The 19,406-nt window shown below is 43.0% G+C and overlaps 3 protein-coding genes across 19 annotated transcripts in view; 1 reads left to right on the top strand and 2 right to left on the bottom strand.

Moving 5' to 3' along the window:
- Nucleotides 1–17,504, bottom strand: part of ube3c (ubiquitin protein ligase E3C) — a 97,878-nt gene extending 80,374 nt beyond the window's left edge. Inside the window, exon 1 of the mRNA XM_023804820.2 lies at nucleotides 17,374–17,504. The gene's annotated coding sequence lies outside the window, so the exon portion shown is untranslated. The remainder of the gene's footprint in view (nucleotides 1–17,373) is intronic.
- rbm33b (RNA binding motif protein 33b) overlaps nucleotides 1–19,406 on the bottom strand; it is a 54,784-nt gene that overhangs the window by 8,421 nt on the left and 26,957 nt on the right. For 14 of the 17 annotated variants that reach the window (XR_011989975.1, XR_011989967.1, XR_011989963.1 and 11 more), the window contains one exon: nucleotides 18,946–19,069. The exons of 1 other annotated variant lie outside the window; for it this stretch is intronic. The gene's annotated coding sequence lies outside the window, so the exon portion shown is untranslated. Of the gene's footprint in view, nucleotides 1–109; nucleotides 330–18,567; nucleotides 18,700–18,945; nucleotides 19,070–19,406 lie in introns of those variants that run through there. 2 more of the 17 variants (XR_002837340.2, XR_002837341.2) reach the window with 2 other exon arrangements.
- On the top strand, nucleotides 12,313–19,132 carry shhb (sonic hedgehog signaling molecule b). Its single transcript, XM_023804838.2, has 3 exons — nucleotides 12,313–12,867; nucleotides 15,300–15,561; nucleotides 17,142–19,132. Exons 1-3 carry the CDS (start codon nucleotides 12,565–12,567, stop codon nucleotides 17,834–17,836), a joined length of 1,260 nt encoding a protein of 419 aa, XP_023660606.1. The 5' UTR covers nucleotides 12,313–12,564; the 3' UTR covers nucleotides 17,837–19,132.

Raw genomic sequence — 19,406 nt, 5'->3', positions numbered from 1 at the left:
GGCAAACTGGCGGAGTGATATGAAGAGCGAGGCTGCGGGTCCTTCCGGCAAACTGGCGGAGTGATATGAAGAGCGAGCCTGCGGGTCCTTCCGGCAAACTGCCGGAGTGATATGACGAGCGAGGCTGCGGGTCCTTCCGGCAAACTGCCGGAGTGATATGACGAGCGAGGCTGCGGGTCCTTCCGGCAAACTGGCGGAGTGATATGACGAGCGAGGCTGCGGGTCCTTCCGGCAAACTGGCGGAGTGATATGACGAGCGAGGCTCCAGCAGTCTGAGGACGCAGGGTGTCGGTATGCCAGAGAGGTGTTTCATTGCTTTTACTAGGATTCTAGGGCCAGACAGAAGGTTAAAGTCATAAATCAGCCGAAAGAGGGTAGAAAACGGCTCTGTATTACTCAGCACAAAAAGGGCGTCTGATGAAGCAATAAAGCAACAAAAATCATCAAAGGAAACACTAGTATTTTTACTATTATTAATAACTGTTAGTCATTAATTACTGGCTTTATATTTTATTGGAGAATTAAAGCATTTTACTGGAAACTGTATTTCCGTGTCTGTCCGACACTAGAGAGCAGCAGAGATGGAGGAAAGCTCGCTTTATTCTGAGAAACGTTAGAGGAACTCATCCCAAAGCCAGGCTTTGCAGGTGGACCATGAGCATCTTAACACGGTGTTTCACTGAGTGAGTCACACATGTGGCGGCTTTCAAATATGATCACTCTTTAGATGATGATTTGAAAAAATAAGTAATCTCAGTCCCTAATGTTAAGTATAGCCTTTACCCTACCTACAAGACTAAAGGTGTAACCAGGGCTAGGTAACTGGCCCCCAATTCCGAGGGCAGCTCCCCCCCCCCACGTGTCGCAGGTGTAATAGATTTAGCAGCTTAAAAGGCCTTAAATGTCGCCTGAGCCTGATCGCTACTCTGATCCAGGCCATGTTAGACGCTCGTTTGTTGCTGTGGATTCTTCATCCAGAGTGGGACACCCGAGCACAGAAGCCGTAGATGGTGACAGACTGAACGGCTGACGTAGCAGTTTACACAGGCCTATTTATGCGTGATGCAGGGTCTGGATGGTCCCACCTTTTGGGCCCTGTTTTCATACCACTCAGGTTCTGCAACTACTGCTCCCAAATACCATGTACCTCTCCAGCCAAAAGATTCATTACAATAGAATAGAATAGAATAGGAGATACCTACACTCAGATGGGGAAATTGAGTTTCAGCATATCCCATCTTTCTCTCCACGAAACACACAGATGCATATAAAAGTGAGACCGCTTGAGGGTCACAGCACTGGGTCAGCCAGTGTGCAGCCCCCCGTGGAGCAAATGGGGGTTAGGGGCCTTTCTCAGGAGCCCATTATGACTGCGATGGTCAGATTTAGCAGCATCATCTTCCACTGCTGGCGATAAATTAGTACAAGTCAGTGCAAATAGACCACGTCTAGCAAGAGGATTCAGCGTCGGTTGTTCATCTCACCGTGTCTGACAGCACTAACGTGTGACTCTCAGTGTGATCGCGGCACCTTCACCTACTCGCTCACTTACAGACATCAGATATCACATCACATCATCGTTTTCTGGATAAATATGAATGGACAGTTTCCGAGGATTTGTCTCCTCTCAAAACCCATTGTGGTAAAATTAAACACTTTGGATTCATTCCCAATTACTGACCGTTATCTTTGCTGCACAGTTCAGTCTTTCAATAAAAGAAAATAAAAAATTTTCTTGGCATTGGTCTGTGATATATAAGACTGAGGCTATACTTAATATAGTGCTTTCCAAAAGAAACAGCACAGTTTCATTCCATTATACTTATATATGGAACAGAAAATGCATTTTTCTCTCTACCTCAGCAGTCTAATTTAATTGGTTAAATGTTGTCACGTGATCACCGCAGGTCACCATTAACTCCCTTTTAAGAAGTTTAAGGGACTTTACTTTCACATCCATGCCAACATCAGTGGGCCCAAGACATATCACTTACAATTCATCTTGGCATACAGGAAAGCTACTCTAACTCGGCTTAATTTGCTGATTCAGTAGCGGATGGAGGGAAAAGGAGACTAAACTGAGTTTAAATGATTAATTAAGCTTTTCTTGGTAGACAGTCTACAATGCTGCCAAATGGTTTTAGCCAATACCTCAGTTTTTTTTCTTTCTTTTTACAAAGTGGCACTTAATGCTATATTAAGTCGTTAAGTTAGTGAGGCTTCATTGTGAAGAGCCCCCAGGCTAGAAACTGTAGGCTGATGGGGAAGATTTGTGGAATATCCACCAGATGCCATTATCACATTGTATCAGCCAATGGGGATCGCCGCAGAGAGGAAGGCCTCACCTCTGAGCCGCTGGGCGCTGAAGAGCCACGTCTTTAACGCATTTACAGTCGGGCTCAAAGACGTCTGATTAGCTCTCATTTTCCAGACAACTCCTGTGATTACTGCTGATGTTAACTATACATCTCCTGTAATTACTGCTGATTTTAACAACATATGCCATTATTAGCGCTGATTATGGCTATACATCGTCCATAATTGCCGCTGATTCGAGGTGTACGCCCCCCGTAGGGGGCCTTTCTAAAAGGTGCAGGAGTGCAACCCGGTTGCCTCACACCTCAAAGGGTGGGGGGTTGATTCTCAGCCCTGCTCTTTGTATGTGGTGTCAGGAATTTCTCTCCATGTTTGTACCATTTTCTTTCTGAGGTTCAAAAACATAGTTAGGTGAACAGGAGTCTCTGAATTGCTCGTAGTGAAAGCGGGATACATTTCTGGCTCATTGGAACCCTGTACTGGATCTGTGGTGATGGATGAATGGATGGATGGGCGTAGGTTTGGTTTCAGCATTGGTAAAGATCAAATCAGCCCCAAACCCCTAAACACATACAGTACTCCCACAATATCGGTACATGTTCCTACCATTCATACTCAAATCTACTCCCTTCGATGGATGGAGAGATACATAGAGAGATGGATGAAGGAGAGACGGACAGAAACATAAACCCCAAAGGCAGCTTCAAGTTCTGGGAAGGATCCTACTGTTATAACAAAGAGTTAAAGTATTCGGTTGAATCCCTTCAGAAACATCTGACAATTTAAAAGGGCGATAGAAATGTAGAAATGGCCATTTGGATCAGAGTGTCTGTCGATGCACTTTATTCAGAGAGAAGCACCAGATTAACATCACGGAGCGAGCCTTTCTGGAGATGTGAGCTGTGAGGAGGGGGGTGACCTAAAAACCCCCCCCCCCTGTCTATATTCAGACACACCCCGCAGGTCCTGACAAGGCTGAACGCAAAGTCGGATCTCGGGGGGGCAGCAGAGGGCCGCTACCAGCGCTGACCGCCCCCACAGACACCGAGACACAGACACATTCCAGAAAGAGGTCACTTTTCAGAATAATACCACCAGGTCTGCACATTGTACTGACCGAAATGAAAACCTTAATGAAGACTGCATCTCCTGAAAGGTATTAAGCTGTAGGCCACAGCTCACTCTGAGAAGAACTATAACTATCCGGACATCTACTAGCTGTAATCAGCAGGAGTGAGATTACAGGAACACCAGTAAACCACCAGTTAATTTTAGCGATAAGTCATGGCATTTGACGTCTAGAGCAGTGCTCTTTTTCATATTGATTGGATGGTCTGTTGCCTTTTCTCACAGTAGATGTACGTCCTGTAAAAACCATTCACTCTATTGGAGGCTGGATTGTTATCAGTTCTTTGTACCAAAACGGCTGACGTTCATGCAATACTCAAATTACATGTGGCATATTTTGTATTTAACCGTATTTTTATGCATGGGAAATATTTTTTATTCCAACCTATTCCAATTTCATGAATATGTCCCCATAAATCTCACAATGAAGGCTTTACATAAAATGTACTAGAATTCTTGTGCCATGTTTTCTTGATTTCAGTGTCCTTGCGCATTTTGGACGGACGCCTCCGTACGTGCCCCGAGTGCAGTTAATCACTAGGCACTGCAATCATGCTCTTTCATGGGTTAATTTTACGACCATGAAATAAAGAGCATAATTTCCAAATTACAGGCATCACTTGGGGCTTTTGGCAGTAACGATTTATGTCAAAAGCCTCATCTTGTAGAGGGACTAAGTACCGGCCGAAAAATGCTCTGAAGTAAATAGGGGCTGGATGATCACGTCCTGTCACTCAGGATAGCTGTTTAGTCTTGGTTAGCGACGAGTGGGAGGGTGCAACAGCAAAACTGACAGGTCCGATCAAAATAAACTCACTTTAAAAGTCACTTTACACGACAGATGCTGTCACCTGGCCATCGTTTTACTGTGTGGAAACGACTAAATGAATCCTGCCGAACACAAAATATTACGGCACGTGCGTATGAATTTGCGTCAAATTTATTATCATTACGTTTATACGTAATTTACCACCTCATCCGGTAATGAAGATGCGAGACAACTTTAAAACAGTTTTCTAAACTGCAGTTACATCCTCTGTCTGTAGCAGGCGGCACCTTGACTGTCAGTGGTACTTTAAACACAAATGAATTACAAACGGCGAACATTTTAAATAGTGTATAGTAGCTATACCTGCCTCTTGCCCTGTGCTGCCTGGGATATTATCCAGGCCCCCGCCACCCCACTCCGGATAAGGGGTTAGGAGACGGACAGACGAACCTATATTTATTTATACTGGATCACGGACTTCTGTTAAGTTTAAGTTTGTTGGGTACATAACAAAACTAGTGTCAATGGAACAAAGAATGAACACTTATAGGCTACATCGGGTAAATGATAATGGTACAAAATGTACATCTTTGTACCTTTTAAGCCGAACTTTAAGACAATCGGCAGTAATCACCAATAAATTAATTGTATGTAATGTTAAATTGTTCTGAATTCTGGTGAAACCAGTAATAATACAAAGAATGAATCACACGGTTAGTAAAAATAAATATCGACAGCACCACATAAACATTAAACTATGAAATATTGTGCATTTCACTTTTTTTTTCCGTACGTACAAACCGCGCCAATTTGAGCCTGTTTTCTGGCGGGGTCTACACGGGCTACAGCTTTTCCGACAGGTTATTTTTGTCATTCCTCTGCTCTCTCGTTAAAGGGATGACTATGTAGCTAAAGCCCATTTGGGCGCCTCGGAGCACAAAGAGCACGTCTCCGAGGGCACGGCCAGCCTTTAGTGACAGCCAGGAGCCCCCCTGCCACTTAGCGGAGCCCAGGGTCCAGCGGTGGCCCTTTCTGTTTTCCTTAAGCCCCAAACAAAACAGGGCTGCACTCGGCCGTCATCACCTCCGCCGGCCGTGAGCGGCTCCCTCCGCAAGATGTTTGCTTTGCGAGATTCGTGCAGAGAAGTTTTAAAACGCAGCGTTGCGCTGAAAAGCATTGGACATCAAAGAAGCGGCGAGGATTTTTCTTTGTTTTTTTGTGTGGATGGAAAAGCCGATTGGATCTTGGATCAGGCCCAGGTGATTCATCATACTCCCTGACAGAGACCTTTTCCACAACACGACTCTAACAATGCCGCCGTGATTGCAGAGAGGAGCTCCGATTGAAAGATACGTACATCTAACACCCGGAGCCGAGCGTCGCCGATTACCAACGTCCGACGACGGCCACTTTAGACGCATCTACAAAATCCGGACCCTGTCGATTTTAGCTCAAACAAAACTATTTAAGACCTTCTTTCATGAGAACAGGAACGGCAAGTAATTGTAGTGCAGTTACAACCACGCTAGACGTTTTATTCTGTTGTGTATACAGGTTGGAACGTTATCAGTGCTTTTGATTGTAAAAACCTTGTAGTTTGTTTAAAGAACTCATGGCTATAGGACTAAGTTGTTCTTTAAAGCTGGTGTATCTGAGAGAGGCAGCTTCCCAATGCCAGTTTTCTCACCCCTTGTAATCTAACCACAAACTGAAGCTACTTGACTGCATGCATCAATCATCCTCCAAAATCTGCAACCATTTTGGACACACGGCTAGTTCCTTCTCCACACGCTTCATGGTCTGAGAACATGAGCATATCTGTGTTTTCTGCACGAGGGATATGTTGCTACAGACCATATTCACACAGCCCTCCAAAAAAAGATAAGAATTCAACACCAGAAAGATTCACTATTATTCCCAAGGCTACAAGACATGTTTATTCGTGATGTGTAATGCATTTTCGCCGCATGGACTCAATGTAACTGCTCAGGATAATTTAAAAAAAAAACATCGTAAAGTGTTCGAGTTCATCCCACTTGAAGTGTGTTAATTGCAAGTATTGGCATTTTTCTCCCTTGATGACACTTTGGGACACTCAAGGTTCTGGAATACTAAGGGGCAGACGGGGAATTGTTTTATTGGGAACTGGGCTTTGAAGGCTCTAATGGTCCTTTCTGGAGCAGATGTGAAGGTTGAGGAATAAAGTAGTCATCACAGTATAAAGCTGTCAAACAACTATTCAGGAAAGCCAGCTGCTCCTTCCTGTGGCCTGGTGTCAAGGGTCTCGCGCTATGTACAGCGTTGTTGAACACCTCTTCCTCGGTAGGGTTGACGTTTAAACTGACCCCTCCAGCGTCCTGTAACTCTTTGAGCTACACCTGCTTCTACAGGTTTGCCTTTGCAAAAAACATCCACCCACCCATCCATCCATCGGTTTTCCAGTTGATCATCTAGTAGTGGGTTGCAGGGGGGTCTGGAAGGGGTTCAAGGCTGGGGAGTATTCTGCACAGGTTGCCAGTCTGACACAGGGCAAGAAATCCACTAACCCACCCATCCATCTATTTCCCAAAGCTGTTTATCCAATATAGTGTTTTTCTCCTTATAAATGATAATTACCGCAAACATGCTGTGGATAAGTGTTTTGAAAAATGTATGGATGGGTGGATAGATGGATGGGTGTATGGATGAATGAGCGGAAAGATAAATGCTAATGTTTATGACCACAGTTCAGTCACTATTTTGGTTTATTCTTTGCCTGTATAACTTTAAAAAAAAACTTAATGCCGGACATAAAGATTACGGCTAAGGCTGCAGGTTTCTGAACCAAGATTCACGCGAGGAAAGTTTCATTTAACAAATTGGTCCTCTGCTTTTTCATTTTGATCATTCAATCTTTCATTGCATTGCGCTATTCAGAATGTGTGGGATGAAGTCATCATCTAATCCCGAAGAAAAATGGATTACATATTCTCTTATTGAGTTAAATGAATATCTGAATGTAATGGTTCTCCTCATGCCAAGATTAATGGTGTCCATTTTACTATTAAGGTTTATTAAACCCAGTTCAGAATCAGTGACTGGGCAGTTTTTCCGGATTACCGTTTGCTTGTCACGCTGGATGACGGGTTTGGCTTTCGATTCCGTGAGTGTGTTGCATTTTAAAAAGCTGAGTGAAGTTTTCCATTACGATTGGCGACGTTCAGCGGCTTGTGACACCATGCAGAGGAAGACGATTTTCTTTAAAGACACACAATGAGCAGTTGGCCCCTTATCTTGGACAGGAGAATTTGGTTCATTCTAACAGTATGTTGTGTATTTTTAAAGCAACATTGTGGGAACACAATGGTCCAAGTGGTGAAAAGTATTACTGCAGGCAGAAAGTGTGACTTACTGGGAATTGCTGGGAATTATGGCTCAGGGCAGGTGAGCGGATGGTAAAGTTACACAGGTTCTCAAATCTGCATGTGAGCATGCGTGATATTTACCCACTGTAGAACGTTTCTCTAACATATTTTAATCCTCAAGACTTTTTCAAGAAAGCCTCTTAACGTGTGTTATAGCTTTTGTACTAATTTAATTTCTTTCACTGGTAATTCTTTGTCCTAAACATCTTTTTTTTTTTTAAGTATGTGTGTTAGGTCCAAATTCCTAGAAAGTTCTTGACTGTTCTTCGCGCCACAAAAATCTGGAAGTCTTCAGAGCTGAAGAGTGAGTCTGCTTAGCGCTGCAGACCTGGTGCACCTGCGTGGGACAGGAGAACCACGCGAGGCCTGATACTGACCCTGTTCTTACGTCCTGGTTCTGCGGAGTAATGTACAGCTGTGGGTGGCTTGTAAAATCATAAGCTGTGTATTTTTTTTATGAAAATGGTAGCTGCACCATGGAATAACTCCTGCCCTGTGGTGCCTGGGATGAGCTCCAGATGCTCCACAACCATGATAGATTGATAGATTTAGATAGAAAGAGGAGGATGGATGGATGAAATAACGTGTGTCTGAAGTGAAGTTGAGGACACAAATGAGGCTTCTTCATAGATGATAATTGTGTGTCCTATACCCCGCCTATAATTTATGATGACAATTATTCTGCCATAACACTGACCTCTGATCAGTGTAAGGTTAACGTACAAAGTCTAGAAGGACGTCTAATTGCCCTGGAACATCTAACTGTTTCCTGTGCGTCCTGTAAGCCATCAAGCACACGCTATTCCAGTGCTGACCTGGGAAAGTGCAGCACACGACCCCCCTCCTTCTCAGACAGGGAAGCAGTGTATCATCTCACAGGAGCAACAGTTCAAAGGTCACCGTGCCCTCCGACGCAGGTTAGAGCCTCGCGTGGCTGCTTCACTGGACTGCAGCATAAACTCACCGGTTCCAGAAAGTTCTTCTGCTCCCTTTGAGCTGCTTCAAGGCTTCAGCTCAACTATTAAACACTTCTATCCTGATCCCTCTACATCCCCTCCTCTCTGCTCCGAAATTCATCGGCCAGAGCCTCCCGCGGGCTCTCGGGAAGGGGGAGTCAGAGGTGAGATTCAGACTACAATCACCACAAGACACGTGGAATGGGGGTGCCTTTCTCTGAGGTCAAAGTTCATGGAAGAGAGTAACCACCGACCAATTTGTTCTGTTACCGTGGGAACAGGTGGGTCTGACGTCAGTCACATAAGAAGAACAGAATGCGGGTCAGTAAAAGAGGACCAGACACTCCTGCGGCCACAAAAAGCCGCTTTAATGGCAGCAATAATAATGTCTTAGTGACGCTTGCAAGGCCAGTGGCAGCAGAGACATGAAGCAGGGTGCTTCTATAGTACTGATGGAAGTGGCTTTGATTCTAATTAACAAGTAATAAAATTCTGAGGGATAGTTTCCTGTGGTTTGAGCAAAATTAAGCTACTAATTGAAAAAACTGTCAGTCGACGTACAAAAGATCTGGTTTGTTTTGGGGGGGGTTTAGTGTTTTTTTTCTTCTTTTTTTTGCCGTTTCCAGTTACTTAATTTTACAATAAAAAGACTGCAATGATGAATGTTTAAGCATCAATGTAAGTCACGGACGCTTTTCACTCACGCCGTTAAATAAGGCTGGATATGATTGTCTGCATGTCAGTCTCACTCAGCCACACCTTGGCCTACAAAGAGCCGCTCTTTCGTCATTCCATGAGTAGCTCTCCGGCTCAAGGTCCAGCATGAAGGTGCATGGAAGAGTGATTCCACCAGCCAGCTTTCCTATTCACTCACCTCACACTTTTATCCCAAGCGATCACTCACATAATTAGCTAAATATTCTCTGTGAGGCAGCTTAAGTGTCTACAGATTCTAGAATCTGGAGTTTTGATTTAATGCCGGAATCAGAACTTCAGTGCAACATTTCAGTTCCAAGACGAATTTCCTAACAACCCCAAACCCTGCTACATGCTCCTTCTCAAACTATAGGAGATGCTTATTTTGGTCAGTTTTGCTGGCTATATCTTGCCTTCTGAAATCGGTTGGGGTGACAGTAGTTTGGTTGAGGCTTGACGGAGGTCTCCATGACCGACAGCAACACTGCATGGAAGGGTGACCTTGTGGTGTCACAGAGAGCCAGCATTTCCTGCCAGCCATCCAACAAGATCTGCCATATAGCCGGCAGGACCTGAAAGCCATCTCCTTTCATACCACCCCAATGTCAGTGTGGCCATCTGATTTAATGCAAGGGAGGGAAGATGGTGACAAAGTACATTCTATTGAAGTAGCACAAAACATTGAAGAAAACTTTCAATTCTTTCAGTCACTATCAGAAAAGTGGAAGGTATCCCAATCCAAAGAATTGAACAAATCTTCTAACTTATTGATGCATCGAGATCATGACTGTTACATGAAACCTTAATTGACATGAGTAATACACTGTAAGGTGTCTAAGTTCTGACATTCCTGCGGCGGATTCATGGTCTGAGGTCACTGGTTAAAATCCATTCAGGCTACTGTTAGACAAAATAGCATGATACCTACTGACAGGTGACAGTCAGTCATATGAAAGCACTGTGCTTTGTATTCTAAAAATAGAGCTTATGTAACAGTTAGATATCAATTCAACTTACGACTGCTTATCCCATGTAGGGTTGAGCCGAGTATTTGGGACCTATATCATAGGGCACAAGGCGCAGTCGCGGTGCACCTTGGACAGGACACCAGTCCATCACTGGGCACACTCAAAGTCAGCCATTATGGGCAATTTACAGATGCCAGTTAACGGGAGGAACCCGCACACGCCCAAGCTTCTGCAAAGCATCGGCGGACGGCCAATTGACGCTGTGAAGTGACAGGCCAAGCAGGTCAGCGGGTCCGACCTTCACAGGATGACAGCTAATCAAATGCAAGTGCTGATATGCTAATCTGGCATCATGGAGCTGCTATAGTACAGGGGTGTCGAACTCCAGTCCTGTGGGGCCGGAGCCCTGTGTAGCTTAGTTCATTCCCTGTTGTACCTCAAATGATTCAGCTCAAGAGCTGTGTGATAATTAGCACAAGGAGTTGAATCAGGTGTGTTAAATGAGGGTGAACCAAAAACTGTGCAGGGCTCCGGCCCCCCAGGACTGGAGTTGACACCCCTACTATAGTATGTAGGCTAATCAGCCCCACTTCAGAAAATTAATTTCCCCACCGGAAGCCAAAGCTTGCCCTACCTCCTTACGAAATATTAGCAAAACAGAAAGAAGTGGGAGAGGTTAACGTAAATTTACATCTAATCCTCCTTTTTGGATACTTCCACAGTGCAAACGGAAAGTGGGGTGCAGGCACTGCGCGTGGAGCCGCCGGGAAGGCACGAGGCTGCGTGCGGGCGGGGAGGGGCAGTCTGACGGAGTCCTCGTGGCCGGTGACAGCCGGGCTACTGCTTGTGCATTTAAATGATTGGCTGTTTATTCTGGTTAATATATTGTGATATAATGTTTGTGATACATGACCAGGCATTTGCCGTAATTGGTCGTGTGGTTTTCTCATATTTTAATGCTATTTCATTTGCGGTAATGCAACTAGGAAGTTAAATTGGAGAATCTGGAACCTTCGGTGGAGTTTCTCCAGTAAATTATTTGCTGCTGTCACCCAGGATATTTCTACAGATTAAAAAGTTTCCTCTCTATTGTAACTGACCCAGGCTAAAACATACATCCATATATTTTCATTAACTGATTATCCAGTTAGTCTTACGGACAGGTGGGAAGCCTCGTTCGCGCATTTAACATGTCAGGTTTCTTTCGGTTACTGGCAGTTCTGTGTGCACAGCAACCCAGCGAAGCATGTCTAAATAACTGTCAAATTATTGTGTGTCCTGAATACTAATATGTTAAAATATATTTGCAATTTAGTAGGCCTATTTTAAATAAACCACTTTATAGGTTATGTTCGATAAGCACGATAAACTCCATGCGGTCTTTCCTTCGGGGAATTATTTTGAAAAAGACCCGCTGTGTGTTATGATTATCAATATATGGAAAATATTGATCCGTCTCATTTTATACCGTTACGTTTGCATCGCCACAGCTGTTTTACGTGTAACAGCCACCTGCTGCACATAATATAAAAGAAAAATATTTATGTATTTTAGGTTTATACATTGTAATTGTTTATGACCACTTCTTTGAGAATTAATGTTTCAATTTGATTTTCTTGTGCACGAAAAAGGTAATTTTACTGGCCTACTTAAAATTCCGATGTCCAGTTGAATCGACAAGTTTTAAATACGGTTTAGGCAATTAAGTCAATGTAAAAGTCAATTTGACCACATGTAAGCAAATCGTGTGCGCTCGTTCTTTATAGAATACTCACATGAGTCAGTGTTGAGACACAAAGAATATGTATATATATACACATTTTACAGGAAAGCCAGTGTCTGAAAATTGTATATTTAAGTTCTATCATGCTTTTCTGAATGCATGACTGATGTTTTCCATTGAATTCAGCCCCTCCCTTCAAATCCAGCCTTCAGGTGAAAAACAAAAAAAATCTAAAGATTTAAACATCAGAGGGGGTTGTCTGGTTGAGCCAATCAGCTGTCTTCCCCGCCATAGATCACAGCTATAATACACAGTATTAAAGCCAGACTCCCCTCACTAGCGGTTGTATCCCGCTTAGAATTGCGTCCACAAGTCGTTTCTTTTGTAATCTCCTGCTGCAGACACTCTGTTCCGATGCCTTTAGTTACCAGCAAAGCAGACGCTGCCGTTTACACACCTGCATCGGTGCGGATCACTGGATAAATACCACAGCCGGAGGGAAAACGCAGCGCTGGAGGGTTTACGGGACGGAGCGCAGCAGTGAGCCCGAATACTGCCGGCTACATGTGCAACGGCTTATGAATTATTTCAGTCAGCTGGCGAAATGCAGACGTTAATGAGGTTTATGCTGACGGCTTTCGTCTGCGTCTCCTTGGCGTCCTCCGGCTTGGCGTGCGGACCGGGCAGGGGATTCGGCAAAAACCGGAGACACCCGAAGAAACTGACCCCTCTGGCGTACAAACAGTTCATCCCTAACGTCGCTGAGAAGACGCTGGGGGCCAGTGGCAGATACGAGGGCAAGATCACGAGGAACTCCGAGAGGTTTAAGGAGCTGACTCCTAACTACAATCCTGACATTATCTTCAAGGATGAAGAGAACACGAGTGCGGACAGACTGATGACACAGGTACGCTGGGGGACTCGAGCTTATTCCTTGGATCGTACCTCTAACTAACCTTTAAATGATCTCCAAAGTTTAAATCCACTATCCATTTTCTGTGCTTTGTGTTGCAAGAACTTCCATAGTAGCAGTTGAAAGAGAATTCATAAATATATCGGAAATCACCCGGCACAATTAATCCATTAAAAATATGACGTCGCATCTCAAATATGTATTACAAATTCATGCTGCGCAAGTTAAATTGGGTTTTCAATGGGTAAGTTTAAGTATGCATAGACGCACAATGTACATACACTCATCTTCTAAATTTAGTCCACTCTCGTTCTCTTGCTCTATGTCAATCACATGACATCTAAATATAGACGGGAATAAAACACGCCGGTATCCTACAGGAGTCTGGACGTCAGAGGTTAACTGGCAGGATACACCTATTCTCAGCTGTGTTCATCAGGGAAATATCGTCGTTTCTAAGAAGGGATGTTCTGTAGACCATTACGTTGGATGGTGATGGACTCTGGGACTAGATACGAACATAAAACCTTTGTCTACAGGTGAAAATGTGGTGATCCGCTTATAAGGGAAGGTGCATTTAAGATTATTTGGAAAGAAATCTGTGACTTCTGGTTAGTATAAGTATCTTCCTGTCGTGTTTCGCGTCTCTGGTATTTTAAGCGGTGATGCCCGTTGATGTTAATTGGGTCTCATTATACACTGTAAGTGTATGAGGAAGCGTGGATCTGTAATCTTCTGATTCACTAGATGATATACTTAGGAAGCCTTTTTACTTTTCTGTTTTGTACGTCCAGATGATAATTGAATGGATTTTAAATGCATGATATGCAGGATCGCGGATACATTATCTTTTATAAGACAATGACGGAACGAACCACTTTAATATAGTCTAGTAACCTGCGGTCATCGTCGTTCGGGACTGTGGTATGTACAAAGGAAAACACTTCGGTTTTTGGTCCTTTATCGCTCGGGACAGGTGGAAGTTGTATTAGCAATTCGGTGGAGTGTGTCCTGTCGTACTGCATTGGATGGATGGATGGATGGATGGATGGGTAGTTCTATGAAGGTGAATGTAGCTTTGATTGGAAACTGTCACTCTGGGACGAGTCTGTCCTTCTCTGTATCTTTTCAGGCTCATGGCGATCAGTTTCCCGCGACTCATTCTTCATTATGTATTGAAACTATAGTTAAACTGTCCCAGTTTTAAGTGAAGTATTTTAAAAAGGGTACAACTATATGCTACCTCCTAAGATATTTACTCAACTCAAAATGTTGAGTAAAATGTAAGATCGAACGTATTATGTTTAAGTTCCACTTTTACAGCAGCGACAGACTGAAAATCATTATAAGCTGCAATATGTAGTATGAAATTCTTGCAAATCAAGGAGGAAATTTAACGAGCTCATCTTGATTGTGTTATTATGTCAGGTAGCTGTTAAGTGTTTCCAGCGCCAGTTAATCTGTGAAGAGGTTAGGAGGCTGTAGTAAGCGGTTGTCGAACAAATTTATCTGGGCACAAAGCCCTAGAAAGAGCCCCGCCGAGCTTCGAGGTAGGCGGGCAGAATGCGGCTTGATTTGCGGCGCATGATCCCGTGAATTAATACATAGTCTTGGCGGTTCTTTCTGAACGAGACTGAAGACGTTTCTTATCCCTGCGCGCCACATGCAACGATTATCTGCATCGTTTGTTCCTAATATTTTACAATGTCTCTGACAGGTCACCTGTAAATGCATGCAGATGTTTCAGGTTTTATTGCAATCGTGGCTTTAGTGTCGTCTGCTCAGTTCTTTAGAACTGGTGGAGGTGGCGCGGAGGTGTTTGGACCATAGGCCCACGCTGAATGGCATAAGTACTGATAAAATGCAAAATATGTAATGTTTCTTGAATTACTATCCGGTTTTAAATGGCTAATCGTTTTATTCTGATTAATGGACACGGGATTTGTTGTCTTAAAAACAGCAAATCATATGCAAACTTTAACGTTAGAAACATGTCTTAAAATGTAATTGATCAACACATTAGGCTGAGCTTCAGGCCATTCTACTTCGCGATCATACTGACCAAATCAATGGCTGCAGTCAAGATTTCAAAACTGTACTGCACTCAAAAAGAAGGTATCTGTAAGGGATGTTAATTTAGTAAATGTAAAAATAAAAATGCATTGTTTTCATCCAAGACCATTCCAAACAAAGCAATACCTCGGGTTATGTATATTGATTTAAATACCGCTTTATCTTCCCGCTGAAACTCAGGACTTGGCCATTGCATTGCGGTGTAAATATTTACACATCCATTCATCCGCCCATCTTCCAAACCGCTTATCTAATACAGCCTGTATTATACAGGGTCGCAATGAACACATGTTATATTTAAGATCAATATCATTTGCACGTTAATTTCTTGAAGGTTCTCTCTCTTTTCTCAGAGATGCAAGGATAAGCTGAACTCGTTGGCTATTTCGGTCATGAATCAGTGGCCGGGAGTCAAGCTTCGTGTGACAGAAGGCTGGGACGAGGACGGGAATCACTTTGACGAGTCCCTACATTACGAGGGAAGAGCCGTGGATATAACCACCTCTGACAGAGACAAAAGCAAGTACGGAACCCTCTCCAGGCTTGCGGTGGAGGCTGGATTTGATTGGGTTTATTATGAATCAAAAGCCCACATTCATTGCTCGGTCAAAGCAGGTGAGGGCGTTGACTTTACCAATGTTTACAGTCTTTGGGATAATAAAACACAATGGAAGTTCCGAGTTTGTGTGGGTGCATATCCTGTGTCTCCCCAAATATTTCTCCAAAGGCTTTGGTGCGGAGCATGGAGTTATCCTCGCGACTGGATTATGCGGGTCTGTCCGTTTAACCCGAAGTGCTCATTAGTGTTTACTAATTAAAACCCTCCACATTTAAGAAAACATTCAAACGGGTTGCGTTTCAATTGTTATAATCATTATACATCCAGTTATGTTTTGTTTTAGGTGTACTGCAGCCGCTACAAATACATCAAAACTTTGCACAGTTGTTTATTAAGCTTTAGCTTAAATATCTGACAAATAAACGTAGACGGTACCAAAATATGTATCAAGAACCATTTCTTCATCGTTTGTCACCAAGTTCCACTATTATTGCACTTAAAAATGAATAACGCCCCCCTCCCCCCAATAAAATGCTACTATTTGGCCTGCTTATTCGTAAATGCAGCAGTCAAAAAACGAATCATTTACACAGAACAACTGTTTTATCGATGCAAAAGTGGCGCTTTCGTTAATTATAGTGCTTATAATTACGATATACATATACGAATTCTGGAAAAACAGCATCCTAAGTTCTATTCGCAGTCAAGCCTATAACGTATAAATTTAAAATTCATCCTGAGATCCTTAAGGACAACATTGTAAAGCTTGTCAATTATGGGATCTGTCCCTGAAACGATTAAGACAATGACATATTGGAACCAAGGCGGGATCAGATTTTCAATTGACTTCACGGCCAAGAACTTGCATTATGAATAAACGCTTAAGTGAAAACCGGGAATTTTGATTATCTCTGTTTACCGAACGCAGGCCTTTGCTCCCAAACGCCGGAGCACAATGAAGCTCGCTCCGAAAACCTGGATAGACAACGTAGCGGATTGTGTTAGTAGGAATAACAGGGCGTCAGTGACAGGCTTGCTCTAAGTATTTAGGGCAACTATACTTTAATTTGCAATTCAAACGCAGGACTTCGTTGCCTTGCAAAGTCGGCTCCGCTGTGCAAATACGCGCTGCAACTGCCAGGGTGTCTGGGAGTATGTGCGTGAATTAGCGCATGGGGGCTTCTGCACCTGAGCAAATAGGGACATAGCAGCTGGGAAACGCAGAAGCACCAAGACAAATCCGAATTGCTTTCTAATTAGTAGCGCTAAGTCAGCCTTTCCAAGACACGGACTTACGCCCATTTTATTTAACCGGTCGAGAGGCTTAGATAACAAAACTGGCTTTGTTCAGCTGCATAGTTATCTTCTCCGTGTATCTCTTTAATAATATGCAAATTAAGAATTAGCATATATTAGAAACCCACTTTAAAGTATTTCTCTAAACTGCATACGTAAGCCTACAATAATATAGGCCTAAATGTGCATATTTTACATTTTAAATTATTAAAAGATATCTACGTTTCATTGAGTTATTTACATTTCATATTTAGGCCTATGTGGAAAATAAGTTTTCTGCTATTCTGTTATCGCGGTATTATTTTTTGCCGAGTTAAAAGTGTAAGTGTTCTGTTTACAGAAAACTCGGTTGCAGCTAAATCCGGCGGCTGTTTCCCGGGCGCGGCCTTCGTCTCCCTCCAAGACGGACGTCGAAAGCGTATCAGCGACCTGAGGGTCGGCGACAAGGTCTTGGCAGCTGACAGTCAAGGGAACCTCGTGTATAGCGACTTCATTATGTTCATGGACCAGGACGTGAACACGTCGAGAGTTTTCTATGTGATCGAAACGCAGGAACCCATGAGGAGACTCACCCTCACGGCGGCCCATCTCCTCTTCGTCCTCGACAACAGGACGGATTTGTTCGGCGGCATGAGAGCCGCTTTTGCAAGCAGCGTGAAACCAGGACAAATGGTTCTGGTAGCGGATGACCTACGAGCCCAGCTGAAGGCAGTCACCGTTCAGAGGATTTATACGGAGGAACACAGAAGCTCGTTCGCTCCGGTTACAGAACAAGGGACCATCGTGGTCGATCAAGTACTAGCGTCGTGCTACGCGGTAATAGAGGACCATGCGTGGGCTCACTGGGCTTTCGCCCCCGTCAGGTGGAGCTACAGATTCGTCTCATATCTATTTCCAATAGGCGGCGCAACGGCAAACGATGTCCTGAAATCGGACGGCATTCACTGGTTCTCGAAGCTTCTGTACCAAATTGGAACGTGGGTGCTGGACAGCCACTCCTTACATCCTTTAGGGTTGCCAATAAACTCCAGCTGAAATAAGAAATATCGTGACGTCGCACAACAAAAAATATATACACAGAAAGGCCAAAAGCCCGGAATAATTTCCGGATATTTATTTAACATTTAAAACTCACCATCTTTAAACGAATAAAGAGATTAAAACTTATTTCGAGTAATTTATTATCGAACTGTCAAAATTAAATGAACTGTCGCTGGAATCATACGGACTAATCGAGTTTTTGAGCAGAATTTATTTTTGTGAACTTAAAAAAAAAAAACAGACATTACAGACACAATGCCCCACGGATTTGTGCACTTGCCTGTTTTACTGTGGAAAATTAACGGAGGGAAAATAAATTATATTTTTTTACAGAATTGTAAAATAGTTTATTACTTAACCATGTCTTGGAAACAGTGTAACATATGATGATATTTTATTTAAATTCTAACTGCTGCAAAATATTAAGTCTAGGAAATCGTTTAAAATTAGGTTATTGTTGTTATTATGATGTAAGCTACCTGTTCAAATGCTAAAATTGGTCAGTATCCACTGCGTTTTGTGTCTTTTTTTCCAACAATGCATACATGAAAAATAAAGTATAAACAACTGCTGTAAGACTAGGATACAAGCCGATATTTTTTAATGTTTAATACGGAGAAAATCTAATATACATGAAAACTGTGAGATTCACACTTACGTTGATCATATACAATGAGGCCGCACGCCGTTTAACTGTCCAAAGTGTTAATTTGTAAAGTTTAAAGTGTGTGATTATTTCAAAGTGAGAAAACATTCAGTGTTCTCATCTTTCTGTTAAATATGCTGACATTTATGACAGAATGTAACTGCTGCATTTAGTTGTGACAATCTTCAAATGTTTCCAGGTTGTTCTGCAGCTGAAAGCGAAACATATTTAAATCATCATGCTTTCCTATCGTTTCTTTCAGCTGAGCTCTCTTTCTTACATCTATCTAGCAAAAAGAACTGAAACTACAATGGACCTACTTCTTTTTGTTGGAAAAGGAAATAGTAAATATCGATAACTTACTTTTAAGAATCATATCTTACATAACATACATTTACTTTTAGGTAACTGAAGAAGTCGGTCATTCTAAAGGTAACGCCAATGCACGTGACCTCACCCGCAATCCAAGGACGTTCACGTGGGTGGACACGACTTTATGGCGTCTGTTGGTTCAGGAGAAGTTACATGTCAAACGCAAAAGGGGCGCTGCTGGGTCCTCCACGCTTTGTAGTGCTTGCCAACTGGATAAATAACGGTATTTGTCCCTATTAATGCAGTTATAAAATAAATTTCTGTTCTCTTTACATTGTGGACTCGATGATACAGCAGTGCCATCTTGTGGTCAAGTTCGGCTAAGTATCATTTTGCAGATATGATTGTATTTCGTTATTTATTTAATAGCGGACACATTTTCCAAAAAGGCCATAACGCAGGGTTTGCCACTCTCACGCAATTGGCGCGGCACTCGCGCTTTCAGACTCTCACGTTCAAGCAAGAAATCTTACGGCAAATCTATATTATACAGTTATAAACCTAAACTTAGCTACGTCAAAAGCGTTGGGGTAGTTTGCTAACCCT

The sequence above is a fragment of the Paramormyrops kingsleyae genome, chromosome 4, assembly GCF_048594095.1.
Source record: "Paramormyrops kingsleyae isolate MSU_618 chromosome 4, PKINGS_0.4, whole genome shotgun sequence".
NCBI classification, from domain to species: Eukaryota; Metazoa; Chordata; class Actinopteri; order Osteoglossiformes; family Mormyridae; genus Paramormyrops; species Paramormyrops kingsleyae.
Note: the sequence above shows the minus strand (reverse complement) of the source record. Positions and strands in the feature narration are given on the sequence as shown.